Source organism: Nerophis ophidion, linkage group LG25, assembly GCF_033978795.1.
Source record: "Nerophis ophidion isolate RoL-2023_Sa linkage group LG25, RoL_Noph_v1.0, whole genome shotgun sequence".
Lineage (NCBI taxonomy): Eukaryota > Metazoa > Chordata > Actinopteri > Syngnathiformes > Syngnathidae > Nerophis > Nerophis ophidion.
The window spans coordinates 373,359-394,578 of record NC_084635.1 but is presented as its reverse complement, the minus strand read 5'-3'; the positions used below and the strand labels follow the sequence as shown (position 1 = coordinate 394,578).

Below are 21,220 nucleotides of genomic sequence, written 5' to 3'. Positions count from 1 at the left end.
CAAAGGTTGTGGAATAAAATATGTTATTTTGCAGAAGCTCCATCTACTCAAGTAAAGTACATGAGTCAGCTAAGGCAGTAAATGTCTTGAATGCCGCAACATTCTTATTTTTAAGCCTGCAGAAATATATAATGAACGGATGAAAAAAATACAGATATATTTTCAATGACTGATAAATTCTATTTGTTGTGTTTATTGCAGCATCAACAGCAGGTGGCTCAGGCTGTTGAGCGGGCCAAACAGGTGACAATGACTGAGCTGAATGCGATCATCGGGGTACGTGGACTTCCCAATCTGCCTCTCACTGTGTGTATATCCCCTCTTTTATCTTTTTTTTAATCCGACCTGAGGACGGGGGCAAACCTGCATACACAGAGGAGGGCTAGCACCCTAGACACAAAAATTGTAGCAATTCTAGTGTGCTACATTATCTTTGGAGGTTCATTTGTATATAAGACAGCCCTGGAAAAGGGCAATAGATTCAGGAAAAAAAAAACAGTTGAAAAGAATGTATGTGTTATTCCGAAATTATTTTTAATTTACCTTTCCTGATATGGAATTTGAACATTTGGACAGAATATCCTCTTCACTTGTGCAGACTTGCCCCGGTTTTTAGTGTAGTTTATTTTGGCTGGAGTTTACAATGATTGTTTGCAATGTATTTTAAATGCAGTGCTCATGCTGTGGTCAGCATAAAGCACTGTTTAAAATGTGTGTGTATGTATATGTATATATATATATGTGTATATATGTATGTGTGTGTGTGTGTGTGTGTATATATATATATATATATATATATATAGATGTATATATATATATATATATACATATATACACACACACACACTTCTCCAAGCTTTGTTTTCATGAAAGTTTCAAGCTAAGTAGCTTTCCTCCATAGTCAACCCAATTGAGTAGTGAAGTCAGGATGGCCATTGTAATCACAGCTTAGACTGTTTTGATGCTTAACGTTTTGTGTATACCTTGACGTGCGCCGTTTGGATCGACTGCAGTGTTTGCTGTCTAACTGAAATTATTGCCGTCCCTTTGATTCAATGTGGCACAATTTAAGTGAGTGCTCTTTAAACCTCAGTAATTGGTCTTTTAATAGCTACTAGCCAACAAATACACATTCTGCTCTCGTCAAAAAGACCTTTTTACTGATGTGGTCCTCCATCTGCTGTTATTTAAGCACTAGACGATTACTAATAGCCTGCTTGGACCCAGATGTAAAAGTGACCCTTTTGATTAGTCCTATGTAGCAGAGGTTAGTCAGTGGTTAGCTGGTCCCACTGGCAGGGGGTCACGCCTAATGAGAGTTGGATAGTGCAATTCTATTAAACTAAATGAGCCACGAGCACAACCCCCCCCCCCCAGTTTTAAAGATAATTACTTCCTATTTCCCCTTGAAAAGGGGTCAGTCTGTCCGCAACAGGGTTGACCTTTCTTTAATTACAGATGGGTAGGAACAGACAAAACACAGGCAGACGAAAGAAAAGTCTAATTATTTGGTTACAGATGTGGCAGGTAATCAATCTCCCTTCAGAGAGACTGTGGGATTTGACATTAAAAGATTGGCAGATCCTTAACAAGATGTAAGGACCTCGGTGTGCCACAAGATGTGGATAAATGCCATATTTTCCTTTATGTGCATGAGAAGCCACTTGTCATTGTCTCCACATGCTGTGGTGTCTTACACAACTTAGATCGCACACACTGCTATACTATTCAACACAAAAAACATCTATATTCTGTGTAGGGGTTTGCCGAATTATCGGCCACCGATAAGTATTGACTGATTTTTGTTTAAGTATGTGATCGCTTAGCAGCTATTTGTGTATCTCTATACACATTATGGCGCCGCTCCCCTAATCTAATAATAATCACCACCATTACAGCGAATGAACTGCATTTCTTAGTAGCCTAAGTGACATTATCATGTACATTATTACTAAAGGACAAGGCTAAACATGTTATACACTGACAATTTGTTCCATGCCTGTTTTTGCAAAAACAAAGTACTTAAAACAGTTTTCTTTTCTTTGGAACAAACGCACTTGTTAGCATTAGCCATATTTTGAATTGCCGCTAAGGAACTAAGGGGGCGGGCAAGGCTTACAGAAGCTCATGATGGTAAAAGGTATACCAGAGGAAAAAAAAAAGGTTTTATTTTAAATCACCTATGATTAATACTAGAGAGATTAGATTGATACATGTATATTCTCAAAGATTTAGATTGGTCAGATCTAGTCTGACTAATCCAGTCCGACTAGAACTGACCAAACTAAATATAACACTAGATCTGACTAAGCAAAGTATTTGACCATGGACAGATGCAGTCTACTTGGATGAGAGGCGAGAAACGTCTTCTAAGACAAAGCAAACATTCCTGTTGCAATCGATCGATTGAATGCCCTGATAACGCAACGACCTGGATGAATGACAACATCCATATAGGCACAATTGTATATGATAAAAAAATATTATTATACCGTCAGTAGCACTCACCATATATACATTGAAAACTGTACGGTTTATACTTTGTACATGTAGGCCTGGGCCAATAGTTAATAAGTCAATTAAAGTAGCATTTCGAATAGTACTGCTAAGACATTTGTCATGTCATGTCGGTGTTCTTCACTCAGAAGCTGCCCTTTTTTTTGTATATGAACTGTTATTACATCTGCTTATACTTCAGTGTTCATATTGTTACTTTGCAATTTTGGTTTAAAAACATTTTAATGTAATTGTCAGTTAAGGGTTTTATTTGTGTACCGCATTTTTCGGATTATAAGTCGCTCCGGAGTATACGTCGCACTGGCTGAAAATGTTTAATAAAGAAGGAAAAAAACATATATACGTAGCACTAAAGTATAAGTCGCATTTTTGGGGGAAATTTATTTGATAAAATTCAACACCAAGAATAGACATTTGAAAGGCAATTTAAAATAAATAAAGAATAGTGAACAACAGGCTGGATAAGTGTACTTTATATGACACATAAATAACCAACTGAGAATGTGCTTGGTATGTTGACGTAACATATTATGGTAAGAGTCATTCAAAAAACCGTAACATATAGAACATGCTGTACGTTTACCAAACAATATGTCACTCCTCATCGATAAATCCGATGAAATCTTCTTCCTCGATGTCGCTTCTAAACAACTCTGCCAATTCCAAAGGTATGCGCCGCATTCTTTTTTTGTTTTCTGCTGCATACTTCCTTACGTCCAGCTTGTAATCTGCAGTACATGATTTCCTTTTCGGTCCAATTTTTGTTCAGCTCTTTTCAGTTTTTATAAGTTACCGCCAACGATGAAATGATCCATTTTAGTAGCTACGGCAGTAGCATATAGCAGTTAGTATTCCACGACCCACAATGCACTTTTGCCATGATCCTCCTCCGCCAAAATCTTATTGGTTGACGTGTATGTGACGATTGCTGACATTTTCTCCGTCTCTTCCGCGAATGAGATAAATAATATTATTTGATATTTTACGGTAATGTGTTAATATTTTCACACATAAGTCGCTCCAGAGTATATGTCGCACCCCCGGCCAAACTATGAAAAAAACTGCGACTTATAGTCGGAAAAATAGAGCCCCCCAATGCCTCCTTAACATATTGTATTGTTTTTAGTTGCAATTTTATTTCAAGTGCAAAATTTTGCCCACAAAGTATCTTTTCTTGTTAATTGTTTTATTTTACTTTGGGATTTAAGTTTACATTACCATCGTAAAATATATGAGAAATACAAGTTTATTGCATTTGAAAGGATATACATGCATTATTATCTATTATCATAACATCAATGGTTAATTTGGTCCCTTTAAAATGTTGGCAATAATATCGTTTATCGGCAATAGTTTGTAGGTCAATATATAGTCAAGCAAAATTTGTTATCGGCCCAGGCCTAAGTGCATGTGATCGGTATCGGCCGATTTCCCTAATGGATGATTGATCCTAATGGATGATCCTTAATTCTTTGTACTGGATGTTAGAATCCTGTATTGATTTGAAGTTTCCGACTGATTCACGTGATTTGTTAAAAAAAAAGATTTTGCTAAAACATTTTTCAACATAATTCATCAAACGATTGTAAAGATAATAGTTTGATTGATCAAAAATAGAATGCATTTCTAGTGTTGGCAACCCAAACATGTTGAACAATGCTAAAACGCTCAACACTAAAACAAAGAGGTGCAGTCACACCCGTTTTTTTCATAATTTACTTAACTTCCTGCACATAGCACAAGATTGTACTCAGATAATCGCTGAGTAATTTCCTTATCTACTGCATGAAAATTCCAGCCTGTGGAAACTGCTACTACTAAATTTTGTTTTATTATTTTTTTTTTATGTTTTCTTCTTGCGCACAGCAAATCTCTCTCTGGAAGCTTTGCATGCTGACTTTTATAAAGGAGCTCATGTTACCATACTATCTCTGGAAGCTTGCATGCTTGATTTTATAAAGGAGCTCAAGTTACCATACTATTTGAACGTGTTGGGTTATATGCTTCTACACATTCACTACAATAGGTCACTTTTCCACCCTGATGGTCAGAAATCACTCGTTCTATTTAAAACGATTTGATTTCAACCTAAGATTTACCTATTTTCAAAATACTCTAAAAGACAACACCTGACTTGTGTGTGTGTGTGCTTAGATATTTCTGGCCTTTTTTAAACATGGTCACATCACAAGAGCAGATGATTATATTGAACTACAAAGCAATGACACAGCAGCTTAATCAGCACAAACATTTGCTGTCTGCTTGTGTAATCACATCAGTCAGGTGTTTTTAGGTAGGTAATGTGGTGATCATTGTCTCACTTGTTAAGCCAGTCTAACAGCTGCCTTGTGCTGGTGTTGATGCTTGCTCTGTTCTGCTCGGCTCTGTTCTGCAGGGAGTTAGTTGGCTTTGCTTTGCCTAGTTAACTTTAATTGCCTGTTTCCTGTGGAAGTTGCTTGAGCTGCAACGGCATTTACGCATAATGAAAAAAGATAAGAGTAAAAGGAAGCTAGGTCTTTACCCATGAATATTGAATTGGAAGCAATTTATTTCAGTCTCCCCCATTCCTATCTTCTCTTCTCGTCCCCACCCCATCCTCACCCTTTTCCCTCACTCGTCGGCCCAACCACATCTTGCTAATGAGGCTTCTTGATAACGATCCCCACACGCTTTTCCTCATTAGGCACACTGAATAGGAACGTCCCTGCCCGAATCCCAAACTCGCACTCTTTCATTCTCCACTCTTTTATTTATTAATTCTGTCTCGCTGCCTCTGTTTTCTCTTTTGCTGCTTTTTGTTTTCCACCTCAAAGGTATGCTTTTGCCTGCACACTAGGGCTGGACGATTACGATAGAAATTATAATCACAATTATTCTGATTGATATTGTAATCCCGACTATTTACACGGTTGTTCATTAATTTGAAAACTCCGATTATTTTTTGTACCATAAAAACTAAATTTTAAATATAGTTTTAAAAAACTGGATATAATTTAGTACAAATAAACCTTTTGACTTGGTCACTCATCTTCGTCACTGCTGTTGTGTCCTTGGGCAAGACACTTTACCCACCTGCTCCCAGTGCCACCCACACTGGTTTAAATTTCACTTAGATATTGGTTTCATTATATAAAGCGCTTTGAGTCACTAGAGAAAAAGCGCTATATAAATATAATTCACTTCACCCATTCATACACACATTCACACACTGATAGCAGTGGCTCCCATACATGGCCCTAGCCAAGACCCATCAGGAGCAAGAGTGAAGTGTCTTGCTCAAGGACACAACGGACATGACGAGGATGTCGGAGCAGGGGATCAAACCTGGAACCCTCAAGTTGCTGGGGCGGCCACCCTACAAACCGAGCTATACCGCCCCCCTAAATGTATCAACAAGTGCTTTAAGTACATTGTGCTTGTGTAGGGTACTTTTTTGAAACCTTTGTTTTGTTAGATTTGGCACACCGTGCTTTTATTCTTACGTTTGGGAAGCGTGCTGTGCTGTTGTTCTCAGCTTGACGAGTAAAGAGGCGACTCACTTAAGGCTGGAAAAAAAAGAAAGAAAGGGCTTCTAAAGTTGCGATCACTGTTTGTACGTTGATCTTACATCGAGGATGTCGTTCACAACAACAGATGAGTTGTGTTGTATGTGTATGAATTGTTTCTGTTAGCTTTAGCTTCGTAGTTTAGTCGCTGTTTCAACCCATCTTGACATAATTTACTTCAGGGTGGGGCGGTTGAGTGTGTCAGGGATAAATGCAAGATACATTATTTTCCCAAACAAATGTTCTTTATCTTTACAATGACAGTGTTTCACTCACATGTCAATTTCCCTCACATTATTTTGCGTTTATCAGCGGATTCTATTTTAGACGTGCAGTTTTTTTTCACTCAATCTCCTCTCATTTCTTTCACTGTCACAAGCTCCAGACATTGCACGCACGTTGTGTGGCCCATTGTTTTTTTTTACGTGAGAAGCTGTAATCGAAATTTTAATTATATCTAAATGTCCAGCCCTACTGCACACCTTCACAATATTGACAAGATGTAATGATGCATTCTCATTTGCTTCTATTTTTCCAGCTTGAAGTACTGAGCTGAATAATTCTGAATAATTCCCCAAATCTAAATAAATATTTATATGTGGTATAACCTTTTCCCATTTATTGTAATGAATGTATGGATGGAGTAATTGAGGTTGTATCCAGTATCAGAGTAGCGATATTTTTTTTTCTTTTGGAGAGGCAGTTGATGGATGTGATAAGTGTTATTTAACCTTGTTTTAAACCACTTGCCTCCCTCTTGCCTGAGTGGCTGTTTAACTCATGTCTATCGACTCACTCTCTGCCCTGACTGCCAGACATCCGAGCCCTTTTGGGAGTTGTCTGCACGTGTTTGTCTCTCTGCTGACAGCATTCTTTTCAATGTTTTTAAATTTAGGCATTATGTCTTATCCCAATCAAAGTTACTCTGCCTGGACTATAATATTCAGACAACCTTCTAAATCAGGGGTCAGTGCAGATCATTCAACATACATAAACAGACTTTGGAATAAGGCTGGGCAATATGGCCTTTTTTTAATATCTCAATATTTTTAGGCCATGTCACAATACACGATATATCTCAATATTTTACGTTAGCCTTGAATGAACACTTGATGCATATAATCACACCAGTATGATGATTATATGTTTCTACATTAAAACATTCTTGTTCATACTGTATCGATATATGCTAATTTTAAATTTTCATGCAGAGAGGGACATCAAAACTAAGTCAATTGACAAAAACTGTATTTATTACACAGTTATTAAGCAGTGGCACGAACATTCATGTCATTTCAAAACAGAAAGTGCAAGATTGTCAGAGACGTTTTAAAACAAGTGCACTTTTTCGCATGATGTCACACAAGATACTTCAACAACTGTCAAATAAAAATGAGCTGCATTATAGGAAATCAAAATAGTGTATGTTCTTCGCTATGTGGTAGGTTCCTGCGGACGTAATCTCCTTCTGTCGTTGACTATTTTTTTCATACGGCGCTGATTTGGAAATGGCTGCCTCGGCATTTTGATGGTGTGGCATCGAACGGAGATGTTGACATGCGGAGTAAGCACTCTTCATTCTCTAGCAGGTGACTTTTAAAATGATGCTACAAATTAGCAGTAATGTTACATTTTGTAGTAACCCTTTTGTTCCACACTTGACAAAGTACGGTGGTCTGTTCGACATATTCCCATTTGATAATTGTAGTCAAATTTTGAATATTGTAAAACTGTCCCTGTTCTGTATGAAGCACATTGAAAACAAATGGAGAGTGACCTATTGTCTGGCTCTGGAGAAGTATCAGAGTAACAGAAGTTTAACACCCAGTCGTGTTTGGTTTAAAACAATTGTTGCTGTAACACAAGTATTATATACGTCAAACATTGCTGGTACTGGCATTGTCGCACATAGGGCTGGGCCATTAGATATTGTAATTGATGATCGTGATCAATTTAAAGTCGATTATATTGATCAGCTGTGAACAATCACATCAAACGTGGTGGGAGTGTCTGTGACAACAGCCAATTTAGAGTCAACCTTTTCACGCTCTACTTTTGGTTTTACAGTATCGCAGAATGAAATTGAATAACTGAACTTTAAGGCAATACGGAAACTGGGTGTTGTGATGAAATATCCATTACCGCTGGCAACTGTCTTTCCGGGGCACACGAGTGACATAGCTTGCCCAAATTTGACAAAATAAATCATATTCAGGTCACATACAGGTTGGATTGCGTTTAGACAGAAGTAACATTTAAAAGATCAGATTCTAATCAAATTCAGGACGACCTCCTAATGTGGTCTGAATTTGATGGCAAAAGATCAGACTATAAGCACTTTGGGGCGTTTAGACTGGCAAAAAAATCATATCCGCGTAACTTGAGGGCAAAAAAATCTTATTTTGTGTGCAGTGTAAATGGGGCACTGCACACAAAAGCGCTTTCAAATGCGACTTATTGGTCATATGTCATGTGCCTACCGCACACTGGGGAGCACTTATTTCCTTTTAGCTCAGGTTAATGTATTGTTTTTCCGGGTGACCTATGACGTCATACTAGGCATCTGCGGCTCCCAGCAAGTAAGCAGCCGAGCTCTGCAGTACCTGATGTCTGTCGTAATATTGCCACAAATTAGAAATATGTCTCAAATGGCTATGCTGATGTCAAATAACAGACAGCATTAAGATAATGATCTTGGATTGTGCTACGAACATGACGCTACTATCAAGAATGAATCGGAGCGGATGCATGTTCAAAGCAAAGAAAGACAGGAGGGAGAACATTTTCTTATAAAGGAATTTTTGGAAGAAGAATCATAGAAACAAAACTTTCGAATGTCTCAGAGTTCATTCATAAGGCTCTCTGGATTGATGGAAGGAGTTTTAAATCCAAAGGAAAAGACTATTCGTGCCCTGACTGATACTGTTCCAGATGAAGGTTGCTGTTGTTCTGGACTATCTTGTCAGTTGTGTGGAATACAGAGTTATTGCTACTCAGTTGGCTTGCATAAATACAGCGTGAAGAAGTTTGTGCACGCTTGATTGTTTGCGTTTATTAAACCTGCTTTATTCTCTTCATTTAATTCGTATTTCATTTGAGTATCCAAATGAAGCCGGCATTCTGCATTTCCTTAGCTACCATCTTAAATAAGTCTCCGTTTCTTTTAGGTCGCCTATTGATGTAGTTCAAAATGTTTTGTTATTTTCATTCGTGAAGTAAATTAACAGTCTCCTCTTCATTGCAATTGTTGCTTATGTCTTTATTTAAAAAGTTAAAGTACCAATGAGTGTCACACACATACTATATGTGGCAAAATTATTCTCTGCAATTGACCCATCACCCTTGATCACCCCCTGGGAGGTGAGGGGAGCGGTGGGCAGCAGCGGTGCCGCGCCCGAGAATCATTTATGGTGATTTAACCCCCAATTCCAACCCTTAATGCTGAGTGCCAAGCAGAGAGGTAATGGGTCCCATTTTTATAGTCTTTGGTATGACTCGGCCGGGATTTGAACTAATGGTATCTGCTTGCGGGTTATATCCCACGCGTTGAGACCGGCGCATTCGCAATATGAAGGGTCCCCTCGGTAGCCCACATCCGCTCGAGAGGTCTGGTTTTCAATCGCATAATCCAGCTGTGTTAGTCCAACTTTTGAGAAACCAAACACGATCGGCTCAAGGTGTTTCCATGGGTTACAGAATGCTCATTTAGAGCCGAACTATTTGAGAACTAATTTAGTGAATGGATATGTACCGAGTGAGACAGTTGCTCTGACTCTGGAAACCAAGGCAATTCCATAGTCTTGACTCAACAGTGTTGCTCTGTGCAAGACTGCACTGGCCATTGATTGATGGACGGATGTTTTTTTGTGGATTTTTTTTTTTTGGCTATAATGCTGCAGACAAGACAACACACTTTTATAAAATATCAACAAATAAACTTACTACCTCCTTTTATACCGCAGAAGTATGTCTTAGTGTTTTGTAATTTGGAGAGCAAACTGCGTGGGTTCGATCCCCCAGCTTGGTTTGTGGAGGATTTAGGGGAAAAAAAAAAACTACAATCCTGTAGTTTTACTGTATTGTTTATTTTGTCAGCACAAAAATAAATTGTACTACCTAAGGATGGGCACCGATACTCAGTTCCATAATGGCACCATTGCCAGGTAAAAGCGGTAGTACCCTGACCAAAAATAGCTATCAATGTTTCATTTTGGTGCGAAATGAATGTGATGTCAGCCACTTGCAACAAGTGCTTGGAATTGATATTGTACACGTAACGCTTGTAAGTAATGTAAAGTTCCAGCAGTAGCACACAGAGTCCACTGTTCTTTTTAAACTTATTACTGTCCTTAACACACTAACAGTATAACACGGTTAGCGTGTTAGGCTAGCCAGTGGCCACTGACAACAAAACAATTCCTCATTCTGCACCAATGACTTTTTTGGCAAACAAGGTTACATCGACAAACCCCTGGAATGAAGAGCAACATAAATATTACAAAATCAGTGTTTTGAATTTCTATATATTCTGTATTGCTGAAATAAAACTGCTAAATTGTTGTGGATTGTATTTGTATTACTTACTTTTGATTATATTACTTAGTTGTCATTTAATAGATATAATTGAAGTGTTTAAATAACTAGACTGTTCAACTCAAATGTCACAGAATTTCATGAAAATAAAAAAGGTTTTGTGTTTTTTTAATTTTTTTTATTTTTCAAGTACCGGTTCAGGCACCATTTAAGCACTGGCGCCATTTTTCATGTACGGATTTGGTACGATTATCGGTTCAAATGTTAATGATATTCATCCCTACTACTACCCAAAATGCTTGTAAAGGCATGATGTAAATAATATTGCTTCTTATGAATCTGTCCCTCTCCATTCTGAAACACATGCTAATCCCCCTGGATAGCTGGATTCAGTGTCCTTGTGTAAAAAAATTACATTATCACATTTTGCATGGTTCCGTAAAATAAGCAATGGATGATGAATACCGTATCGACTGTAACAGCCTTGATGCTCTTATTTAGCAGAATCTCCGTGTTAAAGAGGCTAGTGAATGAGGTGTGTCAGTCACTGTCAGCCTGATATTATGAATAAATGGATTGGCCTAGAAATACTGTAATGTTGGTGTAAGCCAGCTCTAATGCATGCATAGAGTGCAGTCATTCATGGATTCACTTCCCAGCCGACCCACTTGTCTTCTCTTCGTTCTTGTCTCCCTGTACTTGTTTGTAGCAGCAGCAATTGCAGGCGCAGCACCTCTCCCACGCAGCCCATGGACCCCCTGTGCAGCTACCCCCGCACCCCTCGGGTTTGCAGCCACCTGGCCTGCCTCCTGTAACTGGTGCTGGCTCTGGCCTGCTGGCGCTTGGTGCTCTCGGCAGCCAGGCTCACCTGCCTGTAAAGGATGAGAAGAACCATCACGACCTGGAGCACAGAGGTGAGGAGCACAGCATGACACACGCACAGATTTGAATAGTTTTCAAAATTAACATGTGAAAATGTGTTGACTAGATTTAATGGGGTGTAAGTATGGTTACAGACTGTCAATGATCTATAATTAGAAATATAAAGACCATTGGCACTGGTCCATTCAGCGACAACAAACTAATCACTAAAAATTATGAGTTTTACCACCTATGCATGTATTGTAAATGATGCCTCGCTAGACTCTAGTCCTGAAATTGTTTTTGCATAGTTGGTCACATTGCACATTGCTTTGATCTTTGACCTGATTACTTTGATCTTTGACCTGACTACTATATTACATGTATCTGATGAAAGAAGTGAGATGTTGTTACATCCATACTAATTTGTGTTTTGCTTTTTTCCCTCTCTTGGCCCCTCATCTTTTCACTCACCTTTGGCTATTGCTCTGAAAGAACGTGAGTCCAGCACGGTACGTTTTTACTCTCCATCTTTTTCTGTGTCCCGTGTGTGTTCTTACTTTGTTGGTGAATGCGTCTATCCAAAAGGGCTCCATCGAGACCATTGCCACCCGATGTACATTTTGTGTATAAGAGTGCTCTTGCACAAGGGTATTGGCTGACTGAAAGCAAATGGTGAAGTCTGCCAAATATGAAGGCACCATCTAATCCAGAAGGAAAACGACTCCAATCGCAGGGAGCGGATTAGTAGGCTTTAATTTCATTACAATTAAAAATGACTTTGACTTTTCTTCTATTCTTTCCTCTACCACTAGTGAATTTTCTCCTGTATTTATACAAATCCCTTTCAGCTACTTTTCTCCTGGCATTTTTCTTTGTAAACATTTTTTCTAGTCCACTTCTCGTTAACTCTATACACCAGTCAGTCAACTTGCCATCCCTATCGCTTGCTGTTTTATCTTCCTTGCTCTCATGTTAAAGTCCGTGTTTATTGGACTGGATTATAGCGCTCAGATAACTGGAGCGTAATGCTCTGTTGGAGGGGCCAGATTAGGTTCCCACTGACTGGCCTTTGTGAAGGGATCCCAAACCGCCTCCATTTTGTGTCGTGACAAGCATCCGCCAGTGCGGGTTTACCTGATCCTGTCACACCTTTTTCTCAGTGTGCACCCACTCAGGCTTCAGGGCTTCTTATTCTCTTGTGTGTTGTAATCCAACACCATACTCTGTGGAAAGTAAAGGGTGATTGAGTCTAAGCAGCCCCTTTAAAGGTCACAGGCGTGCAAACAAAGAGAGGCTGTATTCTGTCAATCAAGTTCGTTTCAGAAGTTGCTGCAGAAATTTCCAATGAAGACCTGGCTAGTTGTGAAAGAAGACTGAGAAGTGTGCTGGCAAAGTAGAGAGGGGTGCTAGTGTTAATGAAAGCATTTGGCATTTTTGGCATAGAGCAACAGTCTTCCGGCATTACAGTGGTACCTCAATCAACGAACACATTTTGTCCCACGACCGAGCTCATACTGTAACTCAGAACACTCATATCCTAAATCAACCCCGCTCATTAAAATGCATTAAAATCTATTTATTAATCCGCGCTTGGCCCTCACAAAAAAACAAAATTTTAACATGTAACATGCTTTTTAAGAAGAAAAACTAACTTTTAGATAAGAAATATATTTTTAAAAACATTATATAGTGGTAAAAACAGCTGCAATATTTAATGAAATAATATGATAGAATTGTTTAGCATTAACATACTATCCAGCATTTAAGCTGCACCCATCAAATTTTTGAAAAAAATAAATATTTTTACATATATTAGCCGCATGGGACCATAAGTCACTGGTGTATACCGCTACGAAAGATTTTGTAAATGTTTATTTACAGTACATACCTTAATTGTTTACAAACAGTGCCTGTTACACGGTAGTAAAACGGATGATAAAAAAACTAGCCTTGTCATTGTCATGTATCCATATGCTGCGGAAGCTAGCTCTCCAATCAGCTAAACAGATTCAATATTTCCACGGTGATGTTTTGGTGAATTTACGAAATTGAAACATTACAAAAAGATTGTCCTTGTAAGTTGATAATACTAACAAAGACACTTGTAAAAGTGTCAGTGTATTCGCTTATGCTAACAATTTTAGCCTTATTACATTACGATAGCATATACAAATATGCAGGAAAACACTCCTACAGACTTCACACATGGGTCGGTTTAGGAAGTATAAGTTGTTTGTCATATTGAGAAATACAAACGTTGCTTCGAGTGATGTAAAAGGAATCCTTTTTGAGCAGAAACGCTGTAGACACATAGTACCCTAAATGAAACGCGATATACTTCCAATTCAAGGCACAAAACAGGAAGTACATTTTAAATCTGCAGCATCTGCAGAGCGCGAACTCACCTAAAATATGGCGGCATAGAACCAACAATAACACCCATCCATCCATCCATTTTCTACCACTTATTCCCTTTTGGGGTTGCGGGGGGCGCTGGCGCCTAACACACCTTTTCAATATCTCTGCTTGTGTTTTATGAAAACTATTTGTTGAATACAAAACACTATGGCCATAAATTAGCTGCACCATACCATAAGCCGCGGGGTTCAAAGCAGAGGAATAAAGTAACTGCTTATAAAAAATATGGTTAGTGTCCCTTTCTAAGGGGCAACACAAACTCGATAATCATTTGTGTAGTATACAAACGTATTTGAGTGACGAACAAGACAAATTAAGTGTTGACTACAGGAGATATGTATGTTTGTATACCAAGGTAGTGCTCAATGTACTGTTTGTTAAATTAGGACTAAACAGAACAAGCTGAAAAACAGCAAACATGGCGGCAGGCCTGATTCACTGGGACACATTTTTAATGGCTTGTTTCTTTTAGTCGGTCGTGCTTTTCTTCTGTGCTCTAACTTTCTCAATTCTGATAGTTGGTGGGCAGGTTGTGTCGATCTCTGAGCGGCACTCAAATGCGCACGTCAACTGTACTGTATAATCAAAACAAATGTTTCTTGTGTAAACAAACAAAGCAGGTACAGTGACGTGTAATAAAATATCAACTCTTGATTGCTCAAACGGCTCAGCCCTGCGACAAATACTACTGTAACCGGCAGTCGAATAGGCTCGTAACTCAAATTATCTTAGCAACATTTAAAGCATAACAAATAGCCGAGGGACGGCTCATATTTCAAATTAATCTTAATTTATGTACTAGTAAATTGAGGTACCAACCTATTCTCTTTGACATTCTTTGCCTATGTCAGACTTTTCCCTCGACAACTTAATGTGTGTCTCTCTTTTGCAATGAAGACAAGGGTGAATTGCTGCAGAGTTCTCTCCTCATTCTACATCAATGCCTGTCAGCCTGTTTGGCTGCGCCTCCCCGACGATGCCCAGACTACAAAAACCCTGTTTTCAGCTCCTAAAAGAGTGCCAGTGCATGAGGGCATTCCCACTAGTGGGGAGAAGCCCATTGCCACACTGCTATGCTCTCATTACTTGCCAAGTTCCTTTTCAGTTTACTTTCGCCTTTCTCCCTCTTTTTTTCACATCTCTTTGTTGCCTATTTTTATTCTGTTTTTCCCTGTTGGTGACACTCTCTTCATTGTATCCCCACAATGCACTCATTTCTGTAGTTTTTCAATGGCCCCTTTTTATCTGCGCTAATTTTCACTGCGAATGTTTTTTTGTTTTTTTTTAAACTTGCTGTCAGTCCATTAACAATCTGTTGTCTCTGACCTGACACACACACACACACACACACACACACACACACGAGTTATTAACTTATTAGATTCAAACTAAGAGACTCTGGCCACTTCCATATTACTGTTCTACAAATCTCAAGTTTTTAATGTCCACTATATTCGCCTATATCCTTATTTGGTTGAAACTTGCTAACGTTGCTCCAAGCGTATATCCGAATATTTTACTTTGTGGATTAGTCAGGATGTTTGAACACAAACATGTGCTCGGTTTTCATTTGCTCTCACCACCTTGATCTGTCCTGTACATAGCTTTGCTTTAGTCGCTACTGTTTTCGTCTTTCACAAATGATGGGTTTTCTCAGCTGCTACCCCTCTGTCCTCTCCTTCTTCTTCAATCACAAATCATTCCAGCGCCACCGTGCACTTGGCTTTAGTCAATATTGCCACAGCTTTGACTGAAGAATACATCCCAGAGTCATGTCTAGACTTAAGTAAAGTGTTAGCTCAAAGTTGGCAGAGCATTGCTTTCTTCATCCCATACATCTGGCACTGTCCTTTACAAAAGTCATTCATGTGTTTACTTGTCACTTATGTCAAGGTGGAGGGAAATAACTGACTAGAGGCTCAGTTAGTTCCTTTCTATTTTTACCATTAATTCTTCTTTCCGTATAAGTGATTAAAGCGTCATCATTGTTTGGTGTACACTGATAAAGCTGTATTTTGTTTGTTTGCAGAATAATTCTGTGTCACCATCGGACAGCTTGCGGGCAGCAAGTGAAAAGCACCGTGGCTCGTCAGATTATGGACTTGATCCCAAGAAACGCAAAGTGGATGACAAGGACAGCATGAGCAGATATGTGAGTGTGCTTGCTTCTGTCGAAACATCAGCAAGCGCAATTATTTGCTCAACGCACGCAAACCTGACAAAACCTAAACACACTGACAATAGCTAAATTCTGGATGTAACGTTTACCCACTACTATACGATATGGACAAAAGTCAGCAAGTGGGGAAAACAAGACATTGGATGAATTTAGTTAAGTCATTCAAGCATGTCTTTATGGACCTTGATTTGTGCACGTTTTAAACCATATTGAAATCCCCAACAATTATATTTTTAATATGAAGATTAAGGAAAGTTTCAGGAAAACTAACCCAACTCCCAAGTGATAAAAGTTTCCCATCCATCCATTCTTTTTCTACTGCGTGTCCCTCTCAGGTTTCTATTAGGAAAATTCAAAAGCATACTTTTGTCATTATAATTGTGGCGTCTACTGTATAAATTGTGTCAACACAATTTTCACTTATTCCCCACTTATTACCCTTAACATACATTGAAATTGTTGACAATGATTAGAATTTTTCGGCAAAAACACATTTTCGAACATTCGTTTTTACATCCAAGTATAACTTCTGTGTTTTTTTTATGAAATATCCATAAAATACAATCTAAAAAAAAATTATTGAATGCTTGCCTCAGCCGTAGGTACTCACTGTTGTTAACGCTACATTAAGTTGCAGGATGGGCCGACCTAATCAAAGTCGCCAGTTAGTTTAACCATCGAGCTAGCTTATTTGTTCCGAACCAGTTGTAGTACGAGAGTATTTTTATTAACTAGCAAGAAGGTATATTTTTGATGTGACTGATTGTAAACACAGGTCACAACACCGGAAGTATATTACCTGAGGGGGTGTGGCTTCAGGGTTGAGTTGTTACTTTTCTGAGTTATTTGCATGCATGTTATATAATTTTACATATGTTTGGTTTAAGTGTATTTCGAACATGTACGCAGTCACAATGTTAGATCATACAATTTACATTTTCTCATTTCTCCTAACATGTCTGAAAAGGAGTAAGTTGAAGCAAAGCGTGTTTAGTCTTACACTTTTTCCTATTAATTTCTATTGCTGCCACATATGGTCACTTCCTATTTTTATATTGTAACACAATTTTCATCAATGAAATACAACAGTTCTCTTGATAAGCAGTTATAATTTCCATAATGAGATGGGTTATATCTCATTTTCAATAAGGTTCAAGATGTTTACAAATTACAAGGAAGAGTCATTTTGATGAACACTTCCAGTTTGAACAGCCTCTTAAAGTGGATCATATTATTAAATTGTTTGACTTCTTTGCTTACTCCACTCCATAATTTAATTCTACATACTAAAGGTCTTAAGTGTTGTAAGTGCATCAAGTTTTTCCTCGAACATTACGCTTTCAGTGTTAATAATGTTAGGTAAATACCTACTTAAATAAACAAGAAAATAAGTGGTACATTACATTGGACGTGTAAGTTTCAAAAAGACAGCCAAATAAGGTTGGTGAATGAAAATAATTTTAAAGGTAAAAGGTAGTGTAGAAATGCACCCATTTGCAGACAATGTACAGTAGTCTTGATTTTTAATATTTTCTTTAGGGGTTTGCGTGGCAGTACTTCGTGCTGACAGAAATGTTCCTCTTTTTTTCCTCAAAGAGTGTTCACATCCCTGAAACTTAATTTGCTTAATTATTCCCTTTGTACAAGGTGTTAGTGATTTTTAAACGTGTTTTACACTATTTGTGTTTACCTTGTCCTGTGTTTGCCTTGTCTTCATTTCAGGACAGTGACGGTGACAAAAGCGATGACTTAGTGGTGGATGTTTCCAATGAGGTGAGACTGAGTTAGAACAAAGCCGCTCAGCCGCATTCCACAGTGTGAATGGTGCATGGAGACTAAACACAGCTGTCTGGGGGGGAAATCAACACCATCCACATTGTTGCCAATAAGTCTGTCCTAATGTTGGCTGTGTGTGCAAGGGTGTGAGTATTCTTTGTTGTAATTCTTTTGGCATTCATGCATAAAATAAGACAATGATAACAAGGAGCAGGTGAATAAGGAGTGTTTGTGTGTGTGAACGTTTGAGCACACACAGGTCTATATATTATCTGTGTTTGCACATGAGGCCCCAGTTTGTTTGACCTACATGCCAGTCGCTTTCCTCTGGTCTGTTTGCTCAATCGCTCTCCTCGTCTGTCTCGTTTATCTCTGTAGGATCCAGCCACCCCTCGGGCTAGCCCCGCTCACTCTCCCCCAGAAAACGGACTGGACAAATCACGGCTCCTCAAAAAGGACGCAGCACCCAACAGCCCTGCCTCTGTCGCATCCTCGGGCAGCACACCATCCTCCAAAGCAAAGGACCACGCCCATATGGCTGTGAGTGACACTCTTTAGAAAAAAAAATCGACTTGGTGAAATGATGGTGCTCTGGAGGGGGGTAAAAGGTTTTAACTGACAGACTAAAGGGTATTTGTCAAGTGAAGTGGGTGTTTGTGTGCAGGCCTAGTATCCAGGAGGCTTAGCAGTTAGCTACTATGCGGGGCTTGAAGGGGCAGTGGGTCGATGCACTCTGTGGAAATCAAACCCCGTGGCTTACTCTTCTCAATCGCCTTTATGGCTTAGCCAATAAATGGTTGTTTCTTCCTCACTGAGGTTATAAATAGCTGGAGACGTGCTGCCTTTTCCTTCCTGATTTTCCCTCATCTCTTCCTCCTTCCTTTCTTAAAATGCTACTACCCAACATTGTCCTGATCCACTGGTTTGACATGAACTATACTTGTGTTCTACGATATAGACATAAACATATATCCCGATGACAACATATATCACAATATAGTATTTTTTTCTTATAAGTATGCATATATACACATGCAATTAATACTAATTTCACTTATCTGTTCTCCTTTCATTTATAAAACACATTATGTATTAAAATGATATGCCAAATTAAAAGACAATAAAAAAGTATTGCTAATACCAGCCCTTCTAATCGATGGTGTATACTAGACCAACATGAATTTAGATATGACATCTGTAATTTTTCAGTGTCTTCGGGACTTCTTGTCATAAACTGTGCCTTTGGACAAAGACTCTGTTTTGCTTTTTTGGTGGTTTTATCCCATTGTGGTTTTGAGATAACATTAGTATTTTGTCACATTTTAACACAGACTCTGTACTGTTCATGACATGTCTTCAAACGATAGAAAATAATATATGTGTTCAAATCACGAGTAAGGACTCATTGTAGGCATGTTTTGCAAATTAGCTTACCATTGTTTGGTTGGTGCCTTGAGTTTTTTAATCCAAACAAAGCAGTTCATTTTTCCTCTTTTTGGTACCAGTTCCTGTTTGGGTTTTGTCACTATAGCTTCTGTTGTGCTTTCCCTCTGTTCAATGTTGACATCGATGATCCCGCAAAATAGCAGTTTTGCAGCAGTTACAGTTTCAGCCCGGACGTAAAAATTATGACGGATCAATCAATCAAAGTTTACTTATATAGCCCTTGTCTCAAAGGGCTGCACAAGCCACAATGACATTCTCAGCTCAGATACCACATCAGGGCAAGAAAAAACTCAACCCATTGGTCAGAATGGGAAACCTTGGAAGGCACCACGGATGTTGGGGCGCCTCTTGGGTGACCGGTGCAATAAATGCCGTGTGGATAGAGTAAATAATATGAGATTTGAGTCCTTAGTGAGGCCAGCAATGGATCCTCTTGTATGTAGACAAGTCAGCAGCGCAGAGCTGTCACTAATTAATGCATAGAGCAGTAGTCCATCAGGGTCCCGACTTAAAAAGCTAGTGCCTCCTCCGTGGAAACTGATTTGTGGCCGCCTGTTAACCTCTCCACGCCGGAGAGGGGTGCAGAGCAGAAAAGAGAGACAGCAGATGAACTGTTCTAAAAACGGACTATTTAAAGGATGGGGTGTATAACTGAGTTTTAAGATGGGACTTAAATGCTTCTACTGAGGTAGCATCTCTAACTGTTACCAATAGGGCATTTCAGGGTACAGAATAGAATAGAATAGAAAATGCTCTAAAGCCTGCAGTTTTGTTTTGGGCTCTGGGAATCACTAATAAGCCAGAGTTCTTAGAACACACATCTCTGGGGGACATTCTGTACTGTTCAATACATTCAACAAGATAAGATGGAGTTAGACCATTTAGTATTTTATACGTAAGTAGTAAAACCTTGAAGTCGCATCTTAAGTGCACAGGAAGCCAGTGCAGGTGAGCCAGTATAGGTGTAATATATTCAAACTTTCTTGTCCTTATCAAAAGTCTAGCAGCTGCATTTTGTACCAACTGTAATATTTTAATGCTACACATAGGGAGACCTGAAAATAATACGTTACAGTAATCGAGACGAGACGTATAGGATGCATGAATAATGATCTTAGCGTTGGTGGTTGACAAAATGGGATGAATTTCAGCGCTATTACAGAGATAAAAGAAGGCTGTTTTAGTGTGACTCAAACGAGAGCTTTGGGTAGAAGATAATACCGAGTCACTTTATGCATTTGTTTTGTTGTTTTTAGCCAAGTCTCACTGAGACCAATGGCGTTAAGATTGTTAACGCTATTATTTAATGACCTCATCAACTAATAGCACTTTTGAGAGGCAATGATCTGATGTTTAAAAAGCCCATTATAGAGGTTGTTTTGAGGCATTTCTGTTAATGGTATCTGTAATACTAATTTTAATAACATTAGTCTATTTTTGCGTGGTGCGCCTTAAATAATTTTGATCACATATAGAAATTGATATGGTGGGGATCCTGACATTATTTGCCTTTGCTGCGATAGATGTAGCGCTTTATATATTGCCTCCTCAATAGAATGCATGTATACCTCTGGCACTGTCACTACAGAAAAAACATTATGTGAGTCATTTATTATTCTATGAGAAATGCTGTGTGTGCAGGAATTTTTCAGCCTGGCATTAGTTAGTTCTAGCTTAACTGACTCCTCACCCGGACTGACAGACACTGTATTTGCCTGTGTCCAAGCTTTCTCTAGTATAGTTAGTCAAGTGTTACTCAACGAGTAATCTATGTTTCTAGATAGTGATGGTGTCTTCCCGGTTGGAGTGATTGCGCCTTCCCGGTGAGAGTGAAGGCCGTCCCTCCTCAGCAAGCTCGGTTTGCCCCAAAAAGAGGGCCAATTATCAATAAACGTTAGTCCCTGTTCTTAACAAAAACTTGCCAGCTATTGTTAAACCAGAC

At 38.8% G+C, this 21,220-nt stretch overlaps 1 protein-coding gene across 5 annotated transcripts in view; it reads left to right on the top strand.

The window, feature by feature from the left end:
* Positions 1-21,220, top strand: part of LOC133543181 (transducin-like enhancer protein 3-B) — a 57,482-nt gene that overhangs the window by 21,856 nt on the left and 14,406 nt on the right. The window contains exons 7-12 of one of the 5 annotated variants that reach the window (XM_061887684.1): positions 202-276; positions 11,305-11,509; positions 11,952-11,968; positions 15,907-16,029; positions 17,779-17,829; positions 18,211-18,372. In XM_061887684.1, coding sequence (XP_061743668.1) covers positions 202-276; positions 11,305-11,509; positions 11,952-11,968; positions 15,907-16,029; positions 17,779-17,829; positions 18,211-18,372 — 633 coding nt within the window. Of the gene's footprint in view, positions 1-201; positions 307-11,304; positions 11,511-11,910; positions 11,969-15,906; positions 16,030-17,778; positions 17,830-18,210; positions 18,373-21,220 lie in introns of all 5 variants that reach the window. The other 4 variants (XM_061887682.1, XM_061887681.1, XM_061887683.1 and 1 more) reach the window with 4 other exon arrangements.